This window comes from Conger conger, chromosome 6 (assembly GCF_963514075.1).
Source record: "Conger conger chromosome 6, fConCon1.1, whole genome shotgun sequence".
Taxonomy (NCBI): Eukaryota; Metazoa; Chordata; class Actinopteri; order Anguilliformes; family Congridae; genus Conger; species Conger conger.
The window spans coordinates 24,664,388-24,685,966 of NC_083765.1; the positions used below are offsets into that span (position 1 = coordinate 24,664,388).

The window sequence follows — 21,579 nt, forward strand, 5'->3', positions numbered from 1 at the left end:
TTTGCCCCATCCGGTTTTCATGGAGTACATGCATTTTAATGTGTTGTGAATTCACGGAAATAAAAGCACGGTAGGTCTAAGGTACATATCTCGAATTAACCAAGGGGGGTAAAAGAGCTTTTTCACTTCCACAATGGAGGGTAAGTTATTGCACACAAAACTACGGTGACACTGCCCTACCGCCTGCTACAACATTGCTCTCGTCTCTGGCCTCCGTCTGTGTTACTGCGATAGGCAGAGGAAGCTGAAAGCCTGGAGACCGAACTGTCGCTTTTTATGCCTCGTCTGCGTCTTTCAAAACACCCAGCTCTCCTTTCTACCTCTCCTCTGCGAGTTCTCCCGTTTTGTGTTTCGCTGCTCTCACCTGTGCGGACGTTGCGTGGCCAGATAACAAACTGATAATGTTGAAAAAGAACATTCAAATTGGTTCTGCTTTAGTGTATTTATGGTGTATGAGTCACCCTGCTGCTTCCTGATTGGTCGGAAGCTTGGAGGAGAAAAAAAAAGGGAAAAAAACCCCTCGGGGACTGTCAGTCAATTACAGACAGCTCCTGCTTCATTCACACATTTTGTCGGCATGCGCAGTGAGGGGGAGAGAAACTCATTCATAAAAAAAAGGAAAAAGTTCATTCATGAAAATTGCAACATCCTGCGCCTGCACTCAGAGCAGAGCTGTGTAGCAGTGAAGATGACCTGGCCTGTGAGAGACAGAGGAGCCTGAGGGGGGAGACCGGAGCGTCCGACAGGGGCCACAAGTGTGAGGGGAGAGAGGTGTGTGTGCGCCGTGTGGCCTGTGTGTGTATCTGTGTATGTTCGTGTGTGTGTGTGTGTGTGTGTATCTGTGTGGAGTGCCTGTGAGAATTAACGTGTGTGTGTGTGTGGAGACTGCAGTGAATGCCATGGACTGCCTGAAGAGAAGTGGACCAGCCAATGAAATGGGACAAGACCGCAGAACTGGTTTAGATACCGCACGAGACGGGTAGGTGGTAACAACGCGTGACTGTGTGTCGGTTGTAGAAGCCATGCTGTCCAGCCAGTGAAGATACTATTTACACAGTTCAGCCATGGGCTGTGTGAAGTCATATTATGTAATGTTTCTGTAAAAGTGGCATGTCGTTATGGCTGTTGCCGTGGTATTGAGGAAGGCATTGCTGTTGAATTATCTGAGATGTTTAGAACATGTTTCAGTGGTGAAAGTGGTATAGTATCTACCTTCTCCTTAAACTTGGTGAGTTTTGTAGATCACAGAAAGCTGAACTGAAGGAAATTATTTTCTTGACGCATCTTCATTTTCACACAGGATTTTTTAAATCGCAAATAAGTTTTTTCTTAAAAAAAAAAAACTCTCTAAAAAAGAATCTGACTCAAGCTATGCGTTTTCTCTTCCCGGTTTCTCTGTTATCTGCGGATGTCAGTAGTGAGCAAGCGGACCTGGTTTGGGAAGCTTCCCCCTGTCTCTGGCTATGAGAGAAGCGACCCGTCTGAATCCCAGCGCACCGCGTGTAGGACCCTTCTCGCAGATAGACATGCTGCACCGCACCAAGTACAGCCGCTTCCGCAACGACTCCCTCACCTCCCTGGAGGACTGCCCTCCCAACACCGCGGCCTTGACAGCGACCACTAAAGCGGCTCCCTGCCCGGCCTCCTCAGTGACCTCCCTGTGCGGCTCGCCCGTGTCCGGCTACCCCCCCCACCGGGACACTTTGGGTTCCCCCGAGGAAGGCACCTCCACCCTCTGCACCTTCATACCCCGGATGGCCAACATCAAGATCTCCAGCCCTGGGACTCTGCTGGGGCTAAAGAGCCTGGCTCTGGCCTCTAGAGAGGGGCCTCGGGGTAAACTGTCCCCAGACTGTGGGACGGCCAAGCCCCAGCACCACCTCTCTGGGTACCTGCCCCCCTCCTCTCACCTCCGACAGGGGTTCGGGGACGGCAAGCTGGCTGTCCGGACCGAGGTCTTCCGCTCTTCCCCTCTCAAGCCCACCGCGGGGACAGAGTGTCCCACCCTGGACGTTCTGGAATCGGGAATGACCTATCATATCAAGGTAGGTGTGGCACTCAAGGCGCTATTGTCTGTGGTTTGAGCTTAATGGGAGTTTAACGCCTGGGTGTGTGTGAGCACGTCTCAGTGAGCTTGTGTGAGTTTGTTTGTGTTTACATTTGCATCTTCGTGTGTTGCGTGTGTTGTTTTTCCTGGGTGCTATCAGTGTATGAATTTTCATGTAGACCATCTGGGTTCCTGCTATAGGCACTGTATTGTATCAATATCAATGAAAGAAGTGCCTCTATTTGTAGGGAATATGAAGCCTCATAACATGTGAAATCGCAGAAGGGGGAATTTGTCAGGTTTTGGGTTTTGTGAGGAACAGCTTATAGTACCTTTAAGTTTGGAGCTGAGCTGACAGATTTAGAGACTCTAGCTGCTGCAGCTCCCCCGAGCAGGCTTGCTGAGACGTTTGCACAGAAGAACTCAATGCTTGAAACTAAAACAAAAAAGTATGTTTTAATTTTAACGTTGGTGGACATGTTGAAGTTTATGGGTCCCAAAAAATGACTGCCAGTTACTAGTTTCAATGCTCTTTAATGCTTTAATGCTTTATGTTAAGTGAATGAAACAGCTGTCTGTAAGGGCATTGCTCCTCGGCACTGGGAGTGCTCAAACTTGACCCCACATAACAGCTCCCGTTCTGTCGTAGCTGGAGCAATTGCATATTAAGAGTGAAGGAGAAAGTACAGTATATGAGCAGAAAGAAATGAGGACACGTTGTTGGTTTGCTAGCGCGTGTAGCTCAGCGCAGCCTGGTTGGGTATTTCCCCCTCGTAGTCTGACAGTTCCCTGTGCTCTGGTGCACAGTGCTGAGCATATGTAGCAACACTCCTGGGCTAATGTCAGATTAGCAGGCTTTAACTCCCATGTTCCCAGAGACTTCATGCATTATGTATGCTCTGTAGGGTGTCATGTTTAGGTCGTTGGACTTCTAATTACTTGTCACCTTACACTGCAATAGAGGTATGCATTAACAAGTGTTTTAGTCTGGTAATGAGATTTATAATCTTATTTTATTCTATCAAGTGGAACATTATTCCTTGTTTTAAATTACTGTTTGCTTAGAGTTAAATGTAATTGCCATCTTGACGGATCCTGAAACGAGTCACACTTGGATGATCTCATCCCAATATTTTTGTCTTATTTAGCCAAAGAAGTAATAGAAATAAGATTTTGAGTCTAAATATAAGTCTAATTGAGCTTACTTTTTGAGATTGGCTTATTTTTTTAGGTTTTTTCAGTGCAGTGGAGTTCAAATTAAATTCTGAGCAGTCACAATCCAGTACCCTCTGTAACAAAGATGAAAAAGGCACACAGGACAAAAATGTCCTCGTACACAATATCCGGAGGAGAATGTAGTGAACAAACAGTGCCGATGGCGTGTAAGTCTCCCTTTAAGTGAAAGGAGGGATTGGCTGATGGAGAGAGGAGCTGATCCGCGGAAGAGTACACCCCCACACTTCCACCCCCGCCCTCCTCCTCTCTGCTGCCGCTTCCTGTGCCAGGAATGACTCATCGCCGCTTAATATTCCACTTTAGATCCGCCAGATCAAAGGGAGCTATTCAGCCAATGACATGTCTGTGGAGACGTACGCGGGTTTTGTGGTTAATGATATGTGGTTCGGTGGGTGGTGGTGGGGGGTGGGGGGCAGTTTTCTGTTCTGATGCAGTGTGATAACCCAGTGTGGGGACAACACACACCCCTCCCAAAAAATTTATAAATAAATACAAATAATTCATGCACCCAGGCAATTCTTTTAGTTTATTACTATTATCAATAATATTCTGTGCAATAAATTATGCATCCAGAAAAATGTGTAATTTTATTACTTTTATCAATAGTATTAGGTCCAGTATTTGGATATATAGAGTTTCTGTTAAAAAATAATTTTGACCGTATAGTTAACATGTTAAATGACCCATTGGGTGTCTTCTCTGTGAAACATTGTTGATAGAGATTTCTGTTGGCTGTCAGAGGAAAATCCCACGCAGATGATATCCTCTCGAATTGGCTAATAAGACCTCAGGGAAATGTGTTTGAAAGCAGTGAAGAACTTGCTCTGTTAAACTGATATGCCCAGAGAGAATATTACTGATTAACAGTATCAGCTTTCCAAGCTCAGTCCTTTTTGTGGTCTCAAATTCTTATTGAGGGAATGTTGGAGATATACAGTATGTGTCTCAAATAAAGTTCTGCCTAGTTACTGCTGTCCCTAGACCTCCAGCCTGTTGTATTTACAGTTAGTATGGTCAGAGCAGTTTGTTTGTGTTAACTTGCATGCTAAATAAACAGCCAGTTACTGGGATCTTCCAAAACCAGATCCACTCCCGCACATCTGTTGTATCACATCCTATATCAGAAATCTCTCATCTTACCATTCAACAACATGTATGAGTACATTAAACAGTAAGAATATTTATAATTATAATTTTGTGATATTGTTTACCAGAGGGAATGGAAGTTAGTTGTAGATTTTAGTGTGGGATAATCATCTTTTGAAGAATTCCATGATTTCTCCCAGGCAACAGGGAATGACTCCAGTCAGCAAACACATGCAACCATGCATGCATGTACATACACACATACACACACAAGCACATACATACACACACACACACACACACACACACAAGCACTCATTCATGAACACAGGTGCACACACACAAAGGCGCATGATGGCAGATAATTCTGCGGTGTGTAACGTGGACGTTCTCATCATGGCTGGAGCTGGCTGGATGACTCACCTGCGCTTGTGAATGCTCTGCTCTGGCCTATCAAGGCTGGAGTAGTAAGAGCACATTTCTGAATGCAGGGTAGCTGCTGCTTGAGTGGGCGTACTTAACTCCTTCCAGGAGCTGTATCGCCCCCTCCCCCGTTTCTCTGGAGAGAGGGAGAGAGAGAGAAAGAGAGAGAGAGATGAAGAGAGGGGGGGTGAGAGTAGGAGAGAGAGGGGAAGGGAAAGAGAGAAATGGAGAGAGAGAGGGGGGAGAGAGAGACTACATCTTTCCCTAGTTATGGCAGAAGTGAAATATTAGATATCTCTTTTATATTAGAATTTCAAGATTTATTTTCAAATAATGTTTTGCATATTCTGTTGCTGTCCAAACAACACACACAGATGTGAGAGTTTGCTAACCTCTTCACCAGCGTCTTACTTCTAACATTTTCCCCTATTCCACAAGAGAGAGAGTGAGAGAGAAAGAGACAATTTGTTCTGTTGTTCAGAGGCACCTAATGAAGGAATCAAGTGGTTCTCACCATATGGCCTCTGGATGCTGAGCTCTATGTTGTGTTTGCTCTGCAGTACATGGGCTGTCTGGAGGTGGTCCAGTCCATGAGGATGCTGGACTTTGAAACGAGAACACAAGTCACACGGTAAGACTTGTTTTTCAACAACTACTGACTGAAAATTAAAAAAAACAAAAACAGAATGGAGTATTTAGTGAAACACAGTTCCAGACTTGGGTCAAATACTCAATTGTTTTGGATTCAGATAATTTTCTGTGCTGGATTGATCTTGCCTGGTGCAATTGAGCCAACCAAGACGACTTTTGTTGAGAGTATTTCATAGGTTACAAAAGACAAGCTCGGTAAAGGGTAGAAAAGTTTTTGAATCCAGACCTAGGTCTGCACGGTTCAGCATTCAGCCATCTCCTCAGCTGATCTAGTCAGTACAAGAAAAAAGAGTATTTAATCAAAGGGAAGCCTGGCTCCAATCACAGCACAAAACGATGTTGCCTGCAGGTTTCTGTAGTCAAAGTCAATGGAGAGAAAGGCCTGCAAAGGTCTGCAACCCTCTTATTCAACATGGCCATGCTTCGCTTATTGATGTCACATTTTACTAATGATGAACCCATCATGTATAGATTCCTGAGGCAAGATATTTGTCATATTAGGAGCATTTTATCATTGTGTACTGTAACTTAATCTAGATAGGTAAAAAAAACACTACAGTTATTGGACACTTCTTGGAGTCCTAGAGTTTTTATATTTACATGACAGCAAAACAAACAGAGCTGCTTTTGTTCCTGCTATCTCTGAGGCTCGGGGAATAATCTGCCAGAAAATTGAATTTGGACAAATTTCCTGCGAATGAGGTTTAATAGAATTCTAAGACATAGGTCACTGACTTGTTTTCTATGAGAAGAATATTTTGTTTGTTGTTTCTTTGACCATTGATAGATTCACATTTATGCTTTTTAGTAGGATTTCCATCTGCATTTATTGGAGCCTCAAAACTTGTAATTAAACAATCCTCAACAAACAGTGATCTACTCAGAAACAAGAGTTATAAGCACAACATGGTCAGAGATGGAAATGTCACAGTCACTGTGGCTTCTGCATACAAACTGAGATTGTTTTCTTTTTTACTTGTAAAGATTAAATAAAAATGTTACCTCCTAACATACAATACACCGATAGTACCTTAGTTTAGTGTACTTTGCTGGTGGTAGTAATGAAATGGCAGCATTGCATGGTTTCTTTAAAGACATTGCTTGAGTACAGGTTTGAGCCCGATTCTGTCTGGGTTGGGGGGACCTCAGTCTCCTTTCCCCCCAGCTGGGCTAGGTGTTGTAGCTGACTGAGGGGCCCCTTCAGGCAGCTGCACATGATGCTCCAGACAGCTGGCACCAGCTTGTTCTGTGTCCTGCAATTGCCCTTTTCTCCTGGCCAATTACATCAGGCCACCCCTGCCTGCCCTGGCCCACGCCGCCAGGCCTGTGTGTGACCGCTCTGCTCCAGCTCAGCCCCACACCTTAGAGAAGTTTCTGGAACACGTGTGGTTGTGCATCAGCCTCAGAATGCTCGGGACCACCAAGAGCTGCCCCCCTGCCCCCCCATACCAAACCTGTCAAAGCACAGCCCACGTTTTACACTGCAAACAATTACTGTCTTAAGTAGCATTTTAATCTTGTAATAACACTGGAGAGTTTTATTTTCTCTCAAGCAGGAAATATTATCTTATTTTAAGTTAATGTTTGCTTGGCAGGTGCAAGTTTCTTATACGATTGGCAGGTCTTGAAATGCATCAAATTGTCTTGCCTCATTGTCCTGTTGCCTTAGATGCTGTAATAGATTCCTTATATTTCTGTTATATCCGTTATATTTATTACACCTTGCCGGCCAGCGGAGGATGGACTTCCCCCCTGAGATTTCTTCCAATTGGGGAGCTTTTTTCTCACCACCGTTTGGGGGTTTTTCCTCCCCACTCACTCACGTGCTTGCAATGTGGTGTTTGCCCGTCTATTCCTCTGTAAGCATATTTGTGACAGTCTTCTGTAAAAAAAAATGTTCATGATAAAGTCTGCAGAGTGCCTGATATGTTTGACACAACACCAGCACCAAGTGCTGGGTTTCATCTAGTTGCTGAGTTTTCGCACATCAAAGTTTACACATCTGAAGGCCTGTTAAACCCCCAGGGTCCAATGCAGATGGTCCATATTAGCAGTGAATCATTTCTCGGTACGCCTACGGTGAGATGAAATGTGTTCATCCGCCGAGCTAGCTGACGCACGGCCAAACGGCGAACAACTCCTGGACTGCAAAACAGCCTCCTTGCCACCTCCGACCCACCTCTCCCTCACGTTCTGTCATCTTCTGTTTCAAAGGAAATAAAATGTCACACACTCACCGTTGATTGAGTCTGATTACCACGAAACTATATGACTCACCAGAAGGGACAAGCTATGATTTAACAGCAAAATATTTCTGTCAGTAAATATTTGAATGCATACTGGTAGCCTTTCAGCTACAGGGCTAGTAAGGAAACTTTGCATCAATTACATGCACATACTGCATGCTTGTACTGCATCCCACATGTATCCCCATTTGACAGTTGCTGGGTATGTGTAGTATCAGTTGTGTAGTTTTATTGGGGGAATTTAGAACTATTCCAGTCAAATAATATAGGCAAGTATTTCTTAGTAGACTGCCTTCTATGTTGCTACCGGGATAAGATCTTATTTCCCTTGTGTTTCTCCAGGGAAGCCATAAGTCGTCTGTGCGAGTATGTGCCAGGTGCAAAGACGGCAACCAAGCGGAAGAAGGTATAGCACACATATACACAACCTAGCTTTTTGCTTCACACAACCAAATCTTTTGGACATTTGCAGCTATTTTACTGTTAGTGTATTCAAATGTAAGAGTAAAACAGATTAACTTATAGTGTCAGACTTCAGAACAACGAACCCAATAGCAAAACAAAAGTCAAAGTCTTTATTCACTTTATTGCAGGTCAAACAGGTGAAGGTCGATAACAGGCAAACAGGTATATTGGACACTAGACAGTTCATAAATGATAATCCACGCAGGGGTTCCGTAGCCTGACAAATAGATACAACAAAGAAAATCTAGAATGTAGTCGTGGTCAGATGCAGAGGGTCAATAATGATAAGACAGTCCAAACAGGCAGATAAACAGAAGTGAAATCCCAAAGCACAAACCGGCGATCCAAGAACCGCGCGTCCATACACAAACAGAAGGGTAATCCAAAAGGCGAAAGGCGAAAACAAAACGGGTTGATACACAGACAGATGAGACAAGAGAAACGCTAGAGAAAATGGCGGGAGCACATTACACTCTGGCAAAGACTTAACAAAACAGACAGGCTTATATAGACAGATAACGAGGGGGAAATGATAATCGGGTGTGCAGGATAACCAGGAAGTAAAAACAGTAATAACAGAAGATAATTTAAACTCATTAACTGTATTATTATTTATTTTTTTAAGCCCGCAAGTAAAGGATTGTCAACCATTCTGGGCAAGAGCAACTTGCAGTTTTCTGGGATGAACATCAAACTCAACATCTCAACAGACAGTCTGAGTTTAACAACTCTGGACTCCCAGCAGGTAAGAGATTAACCATCTCCCAGCGGAAATGAAAGTGTGTGCATTTCTCAGCGAAAGTGAGCTCTAATGGTGATTGCAATAATAATGGACTCTGAAGAGTACAATGTATACTCCTGGAATAAGACCATTAGTGTTGATTCGGCAGAAAATTTGTGTTTTGTGCTTTGTGTTTCAAACCCCAGTCTAACCACAGTAAGCAGCTGTAGGCCCTTGAGCAAAGCCTTAACCCCACATTGCTCCAGGGGAGATTAGCCTCTGTTTAGTCAAGTCAGCTGTAAGCCACTTAGGATAAAAGATAAAAGCTATGTAACTGTAATATAATTTCATTGAGTTAAGTGTTGTATTTAGGTATATTTTTGTTTGTAAACACATTGTTCCTTCTCCACCCAGACTATTGCCCACCACCACATGCAGGCCATATCCTTTGCCTCCGGAGGAGACCCTGTACGTAATCTCTGCTCATTCCGGTTTTGTGTTTTGAGTGAAGTATAGTGGAAGTACAGTGTAGATATAGTGGGTGTCTTACAAACATGGTAGAGTCAAATGGTAGAGCAGGGGTGGCCAACCGTGGTCCTGGAGGCCGCAGGGTGTGCTGGTTTTTCTTTTTACCTTAAAATCAGCAACCGATTCAGACCCAAGAGTTGACTGTTCATTCAACTGATTTTGTTGATCAATTAAGTGCCCTGCGGCTCTCGAGGACCAGGATTGGCCACCCCTGTGGTAGAGAGTAAGGTTGATGCATCAAATTAGGTGTAGTATATATGGGGAGAAAAGACCCTGATCAGCAAACACACTATAATAACCCCGCTTGAAAAATAAATGCTCAAGCTAGGTTTTGAAACAGCTGGTTGACCAGTTCACACAAGCTCCATACTCAACTTGGTTTGACCAGCTCAAGCTATGTTTTGAAACAGCTGGGAGCTGGTCATTTTAAGCTGGTCATAGCTGGATTTTACAGGGGAGGGGCAAAACTATAAGTGCTATGGGCATACCGACTAGCACAGAGTACCAACTATGCAAATATAAAATGTCAACTACAAAGGGAGCCACCAGTGCCTGAGGGCAGTCCTCTGCACTGACCTTTTATCACAGGGCCTTCTGTCTTCCTGTTTCCCTCTGTGCGAGCTAGCAGCCAGTGTGGGCACAGGCAAATGAGGCACGCTTGTAGATCATGAAAGATGTTTCCTGTCTCGCAGAATAAACAAATGAATTCAGAAAAGCAAATTGCTGTGGTGTGTGATGTAACACTAGGGGAGGAAGGATAATGGCTCTGATAAGTAAGCAGTGACTTAATTAATGCAATCGTTTGCCCCCCTGAGCATCTTTCACTTCCTGGTTCGTGTCCCACATTTAGAATCTCAGAAGAGGCAGCAACACACATACACACCGCAATTGAATTACTGTTAATTACTGCTCTGGGGGACATCGTAAACAAAAAGATGCTTCCTGTTGACTCACGGAATATACTCCACACCTTACTTCTGTATGTCTGTGGGGGTGAAGAAACGTGACTATTAGCACACATACTACATGTACATGTACATACAGGTCCCTCCCATCAAAATTCAGCCAGGATTTAGGCATTTTATGGGCTTTCCAATTATCCTCATACATCTTTCAGGTAGTCTTTGTGCATTACAATGAATAAAATAAAATTTTAGACATGGTATCATACATAGTTTTACAGGGGTCTAAAAAATGGCTCTAAGTTTGAGGGTCGATAACACTTTTATCTGATTGTATCAGACGTGAATGGGTCAAACATGTCATTGTTTTGGATTCAAATACTTTTCTGTACTCGATTGATCTTGCCTGGTGCAATTGAGCCAACCAAAAGGACCAGAAGGCAGAAGCCAGAAGGTCTGCACTTTTTGAGAGTATTTATTTGGTTCCAATACACCAGACAAGCTCAGTAAACCATAGATTATTACATTATTACAATTACATATTTAACCTAGGTCTGGATTGTATGTAAGGATATGAATGAAATACAAATATGAGTTAATTTATAGTAACTATACAGAATGCAAAGAACAGAAAATGAGTAAACTTTTGTCCCAAATAAGAATGTGGTACGGATGAAAATTAGATCAATAAAAATCTTTAAGAATGAAAAGTCTTATGTGGGCATAATTGTGCACTTATGGCACATTTCAAAACAAAACATATAATGTTGATATGTGTACCAGGTCATTCCTTATGGAATTAAAATCTATTTATTCTTAATTCTGATTACATCCCATATTTTGCTGCAATACACTCTTTGGATACAGGCAAGGAGGGTGACATTTCACAACTGTAAGCCACGTCAAATATAGGTTCTGTTCCATTCACCAAATGATGAACACTGAACCAGGGACCCTGGTGGCCAAAAACTATATACAGTGGGAGCAATAATTATTTGATCCCTTGCTGATTTTGTAGGTTTGCCCACTTACAAAGAATGGAACTGTGTAGAATTTTAATCATAGGTACATTTTGACATTGAGAGACAGAATATCACAAAATAATCCACAATAACAACATCATATAAATGTTATAAATTTATTATCGTATTTTTGCATGAAATAAGTATTTGATCCCCTACCAATCAGCAATAATTCTGGCTCCCACAGACCAGTTAGTTTTCCATTAAGAAGCACTCCTAATCTCAACTCATTACCCAAAACACCTGTGTCAACTAGTTACATCGTTATGTTGCTGTATAAAAGACACCTGTCCACACAATCAATCAGATTCCAACGTTTCCACCATGGGCAAGACAAAGGAGCTGTCTAAGGACATCAGGGACAAAATTGTAGATCTGCATAAGGCTGGGATGGGCTACAAGAAAATAAGCAAGCAGCTTGGTGAGAAGTTAACAACTGTTGGAGCAATTATTAGAAAATGGAAGAAACACAAATTCACTGCCAATCTCCCTCGGTCTGGGGCTCCACGCAAGATCTTGCCTCGTGGGATATCAATGATCATGAGAAAGGTCAGGGATCAGCCCAGTACTACACAGGAGGAGCTTGTTAATGACCTGAAGGCAGTTGGGACCATAGTCACGAAGAGAACCATCAGTAACACACTACACTGGGAAGGATTAAAATCCTGCTGCGCGCGCAAGGTTCCTCTGCTGAAGAAGGCACATGTACAGGCCCGTCTGAAGTTTGCCAAAGAACACCTGGATGATCCAGAGGAGGCTTGGGAGAAGGTGATGTGGTCAGATGAGACCAAAATAGAGCTATTTGGCATCAACTCGACTCGCCGTGTTTGGAGGAAGAGAAATGCTGAGTACAACCCCAAGAACACCATCCCCACTGTGAAGCATGGAGGTGGAAACCTTATGCATTGGGGGTGTTTCTCAGCTAAGGGGACAGGACGACTTCACCGTATCAAGGGGAGGATGAATGGGGCCATGTACCAGGAAATTTTGGGCGACAACCTCCTTCCCTCAGTGAGAGCACTGAAAATGGGTCGTGGATCGGTCTTCCAACATGACAATGACCCAAAACATACGGCCAAGGCAACAAAGGAGTGGCTCAAAAAGAAGCATATTAAGGTCCTGGAGTGGCCTAGCCAGTGTCCAGACCTAAATCCCATTGTAAATCTGTGGAGGGAGCTGAAGCTTTGAGTTGCCAAGCAACAGCCTCGGAACCTTAAGGATTTGGAGAGGATCTGCAAAGAGGAGTGGAACAAAATCCCTCCCAAGATCTGTGCAAACCTGGTGAAAAACTACAACAGACCTCTGTGCTTGCCAACAAAGGTTTCTCCACCAAGTATTAAGTCCTATTGTTCTATGGATCAAATACTTATTTCATGTGAAAATATGATATTAAATTTATAAAATGTATATGATGTTGTTATTGTGGATTATTTTGTGATATTCTGTCTCTCAATGTTAAAATGTACCTATGATTAAAATTCTACACAGTTCCATTCTTTGTAAGTGGGCAAACCTACAAAATCAGCAAGGGATCAAATAATTATTGCTCCCACTGTATATTATGTTCAAGCAGACATTCAAACAGTATAAAACTTTTACATTTATGTAAGGGTTATATTATATCTCTGTGAAATGATGAAAGAATGAGGACTAAAAATATGTGATGTGATTTTCTTTTCTTGACGATGTATCTTTAGTATAAATTCATAACAAAGATTTTCATAGATTACTTGTTTTTAAGGTTTAAAGTGTTATGCTTGTATTTGTACACTTAGAAAAAGCTTGAGATTTTTTATCCCTTTTTTCCCACAGACATCTGAAATTGATGCCTCAGTAAAAGTCAGCCATTTTGGATAATTTATTTCTCAATAACTATTTAGTATCTGGAGTTCTGGCTTCAGCTTTAGCCTTCAGATAGTTAAGGATTACTGTACAGTGAGGAATACTGTATGTACATATATTAAAAATCAAGGAACTCTGATTAAAAAGGGCCTGACAGCCGAGTTTGTTCCCTGTGGAATGACTCATAAATGTACTGTACGCACGCGCACACACACACACACACACACACACACACACACACACACACACACACACACACACACACACACACACACACACACACACTCCTTACTGTTGAGTTGTGCATTATACCCAGGGCTATTGTTCTCTGAGGATTTAAACCAGGGTGCTGTTTTCAATAGTTTGTGTCCCTGTGGTGTTACATTCTGCAGTGCTGAGTGTCCCCAGGGGTCCATGGAAGAATAATATTAGTTTTTGTGTAGTTTTAATAATCTTTTTCTCTTACTATTCCATAGGACACAACCGATTATGTCGCTTACGTCGCCAAAGATCCGGTTAATCAAAGGGGTACGTATGTGTGTGAGCACACTTTTTATTTCTTTATGATCCTGCTACTCTGGGCTGATATTTTCAAAATATCAGCTTGAAACTAATGTCTTATGTAAAGAAAATGAGGCAAATGCAAATTTCTGAGACCACTCCCATTTTAGGCACTGGTCACATTAAATCATTCTAGTAATATTGACATTTCTGTGATGTGATTCCCAGATTCTCCCCAGATGATTCATCAGATTTATCTCTTGCTAATCCTATGCTTGGTCAAATGTGACTGTGTTTAGATGTCATGAATTCAGAATTATTCATCACCTTTTCCCCGCTATCTAAATTATATGCTTCTAACAGTCCTTATTTTACAGCTGTTCATATATTGGAATGTCCAGAAGGATTGGCCCAAGAGGTGATACACACTATCGGACAAGCTTTTGAGCTTCGTTTCCGACAGTTCCTAAAGAACCCCTCCTCTCTCATTGCGACCAAGCAAAGGTCAGAATCTGTTCTTTTCCATCACATGATCACTACAAAAAAATCTCTAATGAAATGATTGGTGACCCTGAGGATATGTCACATGTGTGACCTCAGAGTGACATCATCATTGCTGATGAACCCAGAGCTTCCTGCCTCCCACTTCCACCCACTTGCTGACTGATGTGATAAATTCACAGGAAGTGACATATTATATGAGTCACTGACTCATCCTTCTAGCTTGGCTGAGATGTTTAAAAAATCGCTGAAGTTTATCCATCTGAAAACACAAGTCCTCCTTGTAGGAACAAGGAAGAAAGCCTTCAGTGTATGTAATATATTTCCTTCAACAGACTAGCTTATTAAACTGAAATATTCTTGTTTTGCATTTATACACCAAAAGGCTCTTGCTTTTTTTGAAAGCTTCCTTGTATCAGTTGAATTGTCGTTATAGCATGGAATCTGTGAACGATTGTTTGAGTAGAAAAAAAAACAAAAAATAAGCCAGGTTTTGAAACAGTTGGTAGCTGGTTGACCAGTTCAACCTACCTCTATACTCAACAGCTCAAGCTATGTTTTGAAAGAGCTGGTAGCTGGTAATTTCAATCGGGTCATAGCTGGATTGTACACCTGGGTTTTGTGAGGCATGTTCATACACGCTTATTCTTTCTAAACAAACATGTTCCCTTCTCTTACTGTACATTTATACCAGAATCCTTGATTCACTTTAACTTACTACATTATTCTGTTTACTTAGGCTACACTTGTTCTACACCAAACCATTTCCCCTTTTGTGCAATGGTATCAGTATAATCTTCAGCTACTGTACAATTGACTGTTGATGCAAAATAATTTTACAAGGCAGAGCTCCCAACAATCTCATCCGTCTCTTATTCACCAAAGCGAGCGTTCTGATTGCCAAATAGCATAGCTAGAACGGGTCTGCGGTATCCGTGGAAACAGGGCACTGATTCACAGCGTTTCGGTGCCTGCTTCGATCCTGAGTAGCGAGCGGCTAACCCCCGCATCAGCTGTGCTGGCAGACCCGACCGACCTTCCGCGGGAGTCTGTAGAAGCCTAGCGCTGTGTGTCTCGCATGACACAAGTCATTAAGCAAAGTTAATTATGCAATTTTCAGGCTTATTGATCGCTTCCTGTTGTGCTGGCTGCGGTTTTCGCGCAGGGCAACGGAAGCAGGCGGCGGCGGAAGCCGGGGTCAGGAGAGCGCCGAGGTCCACGAGTATTATAACGAGATACCCGGCAAAGAGCCGCCCCCGGGTGGGCTACTCGATATGCGGGTCGGACCGAAAGCACCGCAGCAGCCCCCCAGTGGCAGCCAGGCAGAAGAAGACGATCTGCGAAGAGTGAGCCCACCTTCCCGATCCCCACTTCACACACACACTTTTTTTTAATGCGTCCGACGTTGCTTCCTGGATGACTCACCCGCTTCTGTTTGGGTTGTGTTGCAGCCGGGATGCCCGGAGCACTTGAACGTGTATGAAAATTGCTCTCTCACGCACATGCAACTTCCATCTGCAGGTAAGATGATGCAGTGCATTTTTTTCTTTCTTACTCACTATTACATGAGGGGCAGAGTTATCCCGGTATTCTTTGTATGTTAGAAGTACTGACTAATTTGTCTCCCATAATTTGATTAGCCTACTCTAAAGCCATCAACTGATGTTTCATAAATCCATGTTAACAGGGCAGTCACTGTTCATATGTTAATTGAATTAATTGCCCATTTATTAAAATGAAAGAACATGTGACATGGATGTTTTTTTCCCCAATCTTCCAATTTTGAAATTCTTTCCAAGGGAAATGCAATCCATTATCAAATAAATTATCTTCCAATATTTTGTGAGCAGTGATGGCTAGCCTACAGTACATCCACATTTCCCTGGACATAAATCCACTGCAAGAGGGATGTAGTCAGAAAGAATGGGACATATGCTTCACAGATATGGCAGTAACCTCTGACAAGCACATTCATAAAGGAGTGCCTGGGGACTATCACAGTACATATGTCTAAGTACTGTACATAATCACATATCATATTCCATTCACAACATGAAATCAATAAATAAATGAACCATCTGAAAAATAAACAGACTGGCCTCCCCTTTCATGCATGGTGATCAGCATAGGTGTATATACTGAGAATTCTTTGCATTATTGAATTTGACGTATTCCCAGTTAGACGTGCAGTTACATATAGGTTGGTTTGCAGAAAGAGAATAAATAAAAGCTGGCCTGTCAGCCAGTTGAAGGCCTGTCCATACCAAGAACTATAACTATAACTATAAATATATGGTTTTAAAAATCGTTCTTACTCAAGTGGATGGTGGAGCCCACAGACTCCACACCACAGCTATAAGGACAGAGACCAATCATATCCCTGGGATCATTTTCAGAGTGTTTTTTTCCAAGCTGCATGAACAATAAAAATCTGACCTAATCAAAATCCAACCAAATTTACAATTCACAGTGGAAGGCGACATAGCCGAGAGACTGTTCTCAGAACATTATTGTTCATCAGTGTGGATGTTCAGATCATTGTATTGTTATGGTTGTTATAGAATATTCAGTGAGGCATCAAATCTGCATCAGCTAAATGGCAATGTTTCAAGACCAGACAACTCTGTATTTAAATAAATAAAATGTTTTGGCTAATTTCTACCTACATCACTGTGTAATATTGACAGAAAATGTTCATTTTGTTAATCCCTTTTATGAATTGAAAAACCTCAATCACTTCCCCCCGTTGTATATTGATAAGCCTGAAGAGATTAAATATGCGAAGTCGGGCAGCCTGTAGCATAGTGGTTAATGAGGTGGCCCTAACTTTGACTACATTAAGGATCATACAACATATGCAGTGCATATTGTGGAAGTCTTAAGCACTCTATAGCACAGACATCATCAAATCACCAAGAACCACTGCTGGTTTTCCACCCTCCCTTTACCTGGGAGTCAGGTGGAAAGTAGCACTAACTGTTCAGTTAATTACCTGGGAGAAAAGAAAACCATCTGGATTTGTTCTTGAGGGCCAGATTTGATTAATTCTTCTCATAGCACATCTTGTTACGAATTCACTCAAAAGACCTCAACCATCTCCACAAACTTCTACTGCAACCAAACTTGATATTTTACTCAATTAATTTTTACAACTTCCAAACTCCAGATTTGGAGAAGGGCGTTCCCGTGCTCCTGCCGGACAGTAAGGAGGCGGCGTACAGCACACTGGGGGAGGAGGGTGGCCCCGTGCCGGGCGGGCCTGCACAGGCCCTGGAGCCGCTCCAGCTGGAGGTGTGGTACCACGGCAGCCTGAGCCGGCGGGAGGCTGAGAGCCTGCTGAAGCACAGCGGGGACTTCCTGGTGCGGGAGAGCACTTCCTCCCCCGGCCAGTACGTCCTGAGCGGCCTGGAGGGGGGCGCTGCCAAACACCTGCTGCTGGTGGACCCGCAGGGAATGGTACGCCTCCGCCTAAAACTCCTCTCACTGTACCTGGCCCATGTGGGATTCCATTTCCTGTCGTCAACTTCCTGTTTTTTTTGCTAACGTTGTCAATAGAAACTTTCGTAGTATCTAAGCTTGCTGATTTGTTAACCCATTTTTCCTTTCTGGGGGCAACATTAGCTCAGCAGGTAAGAGCGGTTGTCTGGCAGTTGGAGAGTTAGTTCTGAAGTGACCCTGAGCAAGACACCTAACCCCCAATTGCTTCCAACAGGCTGGTTAGCAGCTTGCATGGCAGCCTTTCAGAGCAAGTGTGTGTGTGTGTGTGTGTGTGTGTGTGTGTGTGTGTGTGTGTGTGTGTGTGTGTGTGAATGGGTAAATGAGAGGCATTAATTGTAAAGTTTGTGTGTGCATGCACGTGTGCTTGTGTGTGGGCTTGTTGTTTTCACTTACGTGATTAAGACCCCCATGGATCCAAATCTCACACAATAAGTGTTTAAGGACAGTGTGCGGATGATACATACTTCAAGTAATTTTGTTTTCCATATTATAATATTTCTGTTGCTGTTTGAGAAATGATGGTTGAAGTAATGTTTGAGGTACATATTACTAAACTGTCTCTTCTGTACTTTGCCTTCTGTTTTTCTGAAAGGTGAGGACAAAGGACCACATATTCGACAGTGTGGGACACCTGATTCGCTATCACATGGACAATCAGAGACCAATCGTCTCTTGTGGGAGTGAGCTGTGCCTGAAACAGCCGGTCATTCATTAGTGGTCATTCAAAAACAGTGACAGTGTTCAGACTGGATATTAAACAGTGGACTTAATCATTCTATCTTTGATCGAGCGTTCTGGCACATTCTACCAAAAGGACAAAGTGTTCAGACTGTAACTTGCATGGTCAGACTTTTTATCACAGTCATACATAGATATTCTACTTTTTTTGGCAGTTGTATTTTTACCATTGTAATTTTGGGTTGGAAGTAAAAAAAGAGTACTTGCATTTGACAAAAGAAAAAGAAGAATAGCAGGTGACATGTGGCGTGCATTCTGTGTTTATGCCTCAAAGCACAAAGCTGTAGAGCAAGTGGCTGGCTGATTGACTTTAGTCTCTGTGTTGGTGAAAATGGTTATTTTTCTGCTCCTGAAAATGTGCCTTGATGCAGTATTCAGCTTCAGGGGCAGGTTTGCCAGGTTTGTACAGATTGTACAATATAGTGTATATCACTGAATAGTGTATATTCAGTCCTGGTCCTGGAGAGCAGCAGGGTCTGCTGGTTTTTGTTTTCGCCTTAATATCAGCAACTAATTCAGACCCAAGAAACAAGGCGAGGTGAGTTAACTGTGCAATTAAGTGTTTTAATAGACCAGTTGTGTGTAGAGTTACACCCTGCACCTCTCCAGGACCAGGAGTGAGGACCACTGTTGTATAGCATCTGACACACCGCAAGGCTTAGCCCATGATAGACAGCCAATGTATAAGATAGTTTAATAAATAACATTAATTTGAGGACACTTTAACAATTACAATATATTTTTTATATTTATAATAGAAGCTTTGGTCTGAGTACTATGTCAAATTTATCCACCATATACTGTACATCTCTGTTTGTCATTAGCAGTAAGCTAATATAGAGTTCTAAAATATGCAAGGTCTATTGGAAATGTATACAAATGTTTATTTTTGAAAATCATTATAATAGTAGAAGCATATCTAGCACAATGCTGGATAGTGGTATTGCTTATTGATTTTATTTTCATACACACAGAACCTGTGGACCAAGGCATTGCTCTGTGCATGTGTGCAGATGAAATAAAATTAACTGACGCCAGTGCAAGTCCAGTATGGGTACTTTTTCTTCTAATGCAGTTTATTTTCATTCCTCGTGCACTTGTCAGAAAGACTGTATGTGCATGCGATAATTTTTTATATTATTTTTGAAAATAAAAGTGACACGCCCTTCCTTCTTGGAGAATGCATGAGAAGTTAATAAGTTTAAAAAATGTTTAAATATATATTTCCTTTTTAACAGTGATATAGATTGCACACAATTTTGTATATGTTTCTTGATTCTTTCTTGTGTTATCCTAAATATGTGAATATTAAATAATTTAATCACTCAGTACCTTCTTGTGGGGTTTTTGAAATCTAATTTTGTGTACCATACAAGGCACCAACCAGCACATCAGGAGCATTTAGGGGTTAGCTTTCTTGCTTACTTTACTTTATGTTTGCAATATATTGGGCTAAAAATAAGATTTCTGGTAAATGAATGGGCTAATTGATACTCTCAAATCATTTGTCCGGTAGACAATTTCACTATTGTTCCCTACAACACAGGCTGATATAGTAAGCAAATTTTACCACTTTAATTTTAATAGTTTCCTTGGACATGATTTTATTAAAAAATTTTATTCCTTACCAGTATACAGTATGTTAATGAATGTATACAAGTATGGATATTGCAGTGAGTTTATAACCGGCAACTGAGTTATTGATATCTTCAATTAAAGGGTTATTAAACTGCAGATAGTTTCAAGTGAATTATATACCTTCAGCTACATTACAGATATTTTTCATATAAAAGTGGAGCTATTGATGGCGGCTCTGACATAGTGACCTGAATTAAATATTAATACAAATTATTAAATTGTGATTCAAATATCTGACTCATCTTGATAACAAAAAAATAGTATTTAATCAGTTTGAATATAATTTGATAATTAATATACAGCCAGTTAGAATGCCATTTTCTTTCAATTGGGTAAATTTTATGTATCTAGAATACAAAATGAAATAAGCAGCTGGCTCTGTCTGTGGAACAGCATTCCCTGCAGCTCAAACTAGGGAAAACCGAGATGCTGTACTTTCCAGCCAAATCCTCACCTCGGCCATAGTCACCGCAGTGATGAGCTCATTTCCTGTTAGGAAGCTTCAAGTGAGACACCGGCCCTCTCTGAGAACACCGTGGTGTATTTTCAGGTGTATAAATTCTTCCTGTAAATTATCTGGAGAGTCTACGCTTCCAGCTGCTGCACCTCTCTCCTTGCTGGTCCCTCTACCTCCTGCTGCTCCACCAGAATGATCAGCTGTCTCCTTATCCACGCTCTCTCCATGCTGGTCCCTCTACCTCCTGCTGCTCCACCAGAATGATCAGCTGTCTCCTTATCCACGCTCTCTCCATGCTGGTCCCTCTACCTCCTGCTGCTCCACCAGAATGATCAGCTGTCTCCTTATCCACGCTCTCTCCATGCTCGGCCCTGTCACTCATCTCCCTCCACTGCCTTCCGATGTCCACTTGTGTGAAGACCGGTAGCTGAGGTGTTTAATGGTATGCACTTTTGTTTATAGCACTGATGGTTGGTTTGTTCGGCTTCTTCTGCCTTGTCTCTTCTGCATCGTGCATCGTCTCTAACTTTGGTTAACGTCGCCTTGGTGATATTGGATATGTGCCCTTTTCTAACTAACACTGGTGTTGTCTACTTGTTTTGTGATCAAATGTTTTTTTCTTCAACAAAAATACTCAAACAGAACATTCAACAGTATTTTTCCCCCCCTTAAAATATGTTATTCTCCTTAAGACAACCCAAATCAAAAATCTAAATAATCAAAAGTTTTGTCTACTTTTTTAAATCACGCTGGTACTGATAATCTGTTTGGTGGCTGTAATGTAATTAAATGTTATGTGATTTAAATGTGTTTGCGGGTAAATTACAATTCCCATTATGGCTCACTGTGAATGAACAGTTTGTAAAACGCTGTGCATTGTAGTTCCCTCACAATCCAGTATAGCATCTAGCCATATGACTTTTCTACTATCAGCCTTAGTCATTGTGCATCACCTGCTGTTAGCACCAATGCTCCGTTTTCGAGCTTGTAAAAAATGTGAAAAGATGTAGCCAGTTGCTCTAGCGGATTACATAGACAGTGGCCGATCGGTTCAGTTGGTGGCAAGCTCCATTTTCC

At 42.1% G+C, this 21,579-nt stretch overlaps 1 protein-coding gene across 5 annotated transcripts; it reads left to right on the forward strand.

The window, feature by feature from the left end:
- Positions 1–602: 602 nt before the first annotated feature.
- Positions 603–19,738, forward strand: LOC133130613 (SHC-transforming protein 1-like). 5 transcript variants are annotated; one of them, XM_061245306.1, is made up of 13 exons: positions 603–771; positions 885–979; positions 1,416–2,045; positions 5,353–5,423; positions 8,032–8,095; positions 8,780–8,899; positions 9,290–9,343; positions 13,646–13,697; positions 14,048–14,174; positions 15,337–15,517; positions 15,623–15,692; positions 17,338–17,627; positions 18,262–19,455. In XM_061245306.1, exons 3-13 carry the CDS (start codon positions 1,464–1,466, stop codon positions 18,382–18,384), a joined length of 1,734 nt encoding a protein of 577 aa, XP_061101290.1. In that variant the 5' UTR covers positions 603–771; positions 885–979; positions 1,416–1,463; the 3' UTR covers positions 18,385–19,455. The 5 variants fall into 5 exon arrangements, with proteins under 5 accessions (XP_061101290.1, XP_061101292.1, XP_061101289.1 ...); XM_061245308.1 differs by having other exon boundaries at positions 892–979; XM_061245305.1 differs by having other exon boundaries at positions 603–979.
- The last annotated feature ends 1,841 nt before the right edge of the window (positions 19,739–21,579 follow it).